This window comes from Malurus melanocephalus, unplaced genomic scaffold, assembly GCF_030028575.1.
Source record: "Malurus melanocephalus ecotype Western Australia unplaced genomic scaffold, MMel_1.1 scaffold_4829, whole genome shotgun sequence".
Lineage (NCBI taxonomy): Eukaryota > Metazoa > Chordata > Aves > Passeriformes > Maluridae > Malurus > Malurus melanocephalus.
The window spans coordinates 1-3596 of NW_026628061.1; the positions used below are offsets into that span (position 1 = coordinate 1).

The window sequence follows — 3596 nt, forward strand, 5'->3', positions numbered from 1 at the left end:
TAGCCCCCCCGGGCCCCGCGGTAGCCCCCAGCCCCGCCAAGCTGCAGGCGGCCGCCGCCCTGGCCGAGGTGGCCAACGGCATCGAGAGCACCCCCGTGGTGAGTGGGGGTCCCTGGGGGGTGGGGGAGGGTCCCGGGGGTGTCCCCAACCCCGAGTGACCCCTCCCCTCCCCCCACAGAAGCCGGAGCCGGGGGCGCCGCCCCCCAAAGCGCTGCCCAAGAAGGAGAACCAATGGTTCGACGTGGGGGTCATCAAGGGCACCACCATGATGGTCACTCACTACTTCCTGCCGGCCGAGGACGCTCCGGCCACTGACGTGAGGGACACTGGGGACATTGGGGGGGACAGCGGGACACTGGGGACATTGGGGACACTGGGGGCATTGGGATGGGATATTGAGGACACCAGGGTGGGACATTGGGGACACCACCATGATGGTCACTCACTACTTCCTGCCGGCCGAGGATGTTCCGGCCACTGCTGTGAGGGACACTGGGGACATTGGGGGGACACTGGGGGCATTGGGGACATGGGGGACATTGGGGACATTGGGATGGGACATTGGGGACGCCACCATGATGGTCACTCACTACTTCCTGCCGGCCGAGGACGCTCCGGCCACTGACGTGAGGGACATTGGGGACACTGGGGTGGGACAAGGGGGTGGGATATTGGGGACACCAGGGTGGGACATTGGGGGCACCCCCTGGGACACCCCTGTGACATTGGGACACCCCCAGGACATCCCCATGGCACTGGGGACACCCCTGTGGCACTTGGGGACATTCCCTTGGGACCATCCTTGGGTTTTCTGTGTCCCCACAATGTCACCATGTCCAGGGGTTTCTCCGGCCATGTCCCCACGATGTCCCCACATTGTCCCCATGTCCCCTGACAGGACGAGGGCTCGGGTGTCCCTGACCGCTCTCAGCTGTGCCACCAGGAGCTGTCCCCTGTGTGTCCCCATGTCCGGGGGTTTCTCCAGCCATGTCCAGGGGTTTCTCCGGCCATGTCCCCACAATGTCCCCACATTGTCCCCATGTCCCCTCTCACAGGACGAGGGCTCGGGTGTCCCTGACCACTCCCAGCTGTGCCACCAGGAGCTGTCCCCTGTGTCCAGGGGGTTTCTTTGGCCATGTCCCCACGATGTCCCCACAATGTCCCCACGATGTCCCCATGTCAGGAGGGTTTCTCCGGCCATGTTTTGGCCATGTCCCCACAATGTCCCCACATTGTCCCCATGTCCCCTGACAGGACGAGGGCTCGGGTGTCCCTGACCACTCTCAGCTGCGCCGCCAGGAGCTGTCCCCTGTGTGTCCCCATGTCCAGGGGTTTCTTTGGCCATGTCCAGGGGTTTCTCCGGCCATGTCCCCATCATGTCCCCACAATGTCCCCATATTGTCCCCATGCCATGGATGAAGGCTCGGGGGTTCCTGACCACTCTCAGCTGTGCCACCAGGAGCTGTTCCCTGTGTGTCCCCATGTCCGGGGGGTTTCTCCGGCCATGTCCAGGGGTTTCTCCGGCCATGTCCCCATGCTGTCCCCATGTCCCCAATTGTCCCCATGTCCCCTGACAGGACGAAGGCTCGGGGGTCCCTGACCATTCCCAGCTGTGCCACCAAGAGCTGTCCCCTTTGTGTCACCATGTCCGGGGGTTTCTCTGGCCATGTCCCCATGCTGTCCCCATGTCCCCACGATGTCCCCATGTCCGGGGTGTTTCTCCGGCCATGTCCAGGGGTTTCTCCGGCCATTTCTCCGGTCCCCACAATGTCCCCACATTGTCCCCATGTCCCCTCTCACAGGACGAGGGCTCGGGTGTCCCTGACCACTCCCAGCTGCGCCGCCAGGAGCTGCAGCCGGGCACGGCGTACAAGTTCCGCGTGGCCGGACTGAACGCCTGCGGCCGCGGGCCCTTCTCGGAGCTGTCGGCCTTCAAAACCTGCCTGCCCGGCTTCCCGGGGGCTCCCTGCGCCACCAAGATCAGCAAGGTGAGACCCCAGACCCAAAACGGGACCCCAGACCCAAAAATGGGACCCCAGACCCAAAACGGGACCCTCAATCCACGGGGGAACCTGTAACCCTAACGCTGACCCAACCCAAACCCAACCCAACCCCATCCCTACCCGGCTTCCCGGGGGCTCCCTGCGCCACCAAGATCAGCAAGGTGAGACCCCAGACCCAAAACGAGACCCCAGACCCAAAAATGGGACCCCAGACCCACAGGGGAACCCAGAGCATCGACCCCAACCCAACCCCATCCGACCCCAACCCAAACCCCGACCCCGTCCCTGCCCGGCTTCCCGGGGGCTCCCTGCGCCACCAAGATCAGCAAGGTGAGACCCCAGACCCAAAACGGGACCCCAGACCCAAAATGGGACCCCAGACCCAAAACGGGACCCCAGACCCACGGCTTGACCCACAGCCCAGCTTGCAGTGCCTCCTGTGTCCCGTCTGTCCCCCTGTGTCCCTTTTGTCCCCTCTGTAGCCTGACCCCTGTCCCCAGAGCCTGGACGGTGCCCATCTCACCTGGGAGCAGTGTCCCCCCTGTCCCCTCATGTCCCCCCTGTGCCCTCACTGTCCCCTCACTGTCCCTTTTGTCCCCGCAGAGCCCGGACGGTGCCCATCTCACCCGTGTCCCCTCCCTGTCCCCTCACTGTCCCCTCTGTCCCCAGAGCCCGGACGGTGCCCACCTGACCTGGGAGCCGTGTCCCCTCACTATCCCCTCACTGTCCCCTATGTCCCCTGATCCTGTGTCCCCTCTGTCCCCTCAGCCTGGACGATGCCCATCTCACCCATGTCCCTTTTGTCCCCTCTGTCCCAGCAGAGCCCGGACGGTGCCCATCTCACCTGTGTCCCTTTTGTCCCCTCTGTCCCCATCTCACCTGTGTCTCCTCTGTCCCTTTGTCCCCAGTACCTTCTGTCCCCTGACCTCTGTCCGCAGAGCCCGGACGGTGCCCATCTCACTTGGGAGCAGTGTCCCCTCACTGTCCCTTCACTGTCCCCTCCCTATCCCCTCCCTGTCCCCTCACTATCCCTCTGTCCCCACAGAGCCTGAATGGTGCCCATCTCACCTGGGAGCCGTGTCCCCTCACTGTCCCCTCTGTACCCTGACCCTCTGTCCCCTCTGTCCCCGCAGAGCCCAGACGGTGCCCACCTGACCTGGGAGCAGTGTCCCCTCACTGTCCCTTTTGTCCCCGCAGAGCCTGGACGGTGCCCATCTCACCCGTGTCCCCTGTGTCCCCTCTGTCCCCTCAGAGCCCGGACGGTGCCCACCTGACCTGGGAGCAGTGTCCCCTCACTGTCCCCTCTGTCCCCTCACTGTCCCCTCTGTCCCCGCAGAGCCCGGACGGTGCCCACCTGACCTGGGAGCCGTGTCCCCTCACTGTCCCCTCTGTCCCCAGAGCCCGGACGGTGCCCATCTCACCTGGGAGCAGTGTCCCCTCTCTGTCCCCTCACTGTCCCCTCACTGTCCCCTCTGTCCCCTCACTGTCCCCTCTGTCCCCGCAGAGCCCGGACGGTGCCCATCTCACCTCTGTCCCCTCACTGTCCCCTCTGTCCCCTCACCTCTGTCCCCTCTGTCCCCGCAGAGCCCGGAC

General features: G+C 64.9%; 1 protein-coding gene across 1 annotated transcript; it reads left to right on the forward strand.

The window, feature by feature from the left end:
- The first annotated feature begins 548 nt into the window (after nucleotides 1-548).
- Nucleotides 549-2079, forward strand: LOC130588403 (host cell factor 1-like). The gene is made up of 2 exons (XM_057389327.1): nucleotides 549-626; nucleotides 1803-2079. The coding sequence occupies exons 1-2, from the start codon at nucleotides 576-578 to the stop codon at nucleotides 2076-2078; spliced, it is 327 nt and encodes a 108-aa protein (XP_057245310.1). The 5' UTR covers nucleotides 549-575; the 3' UTR covers nucleotide 2079.
- Nucleotides 2080-3596: the final 1517 nt, after the last annotated feature.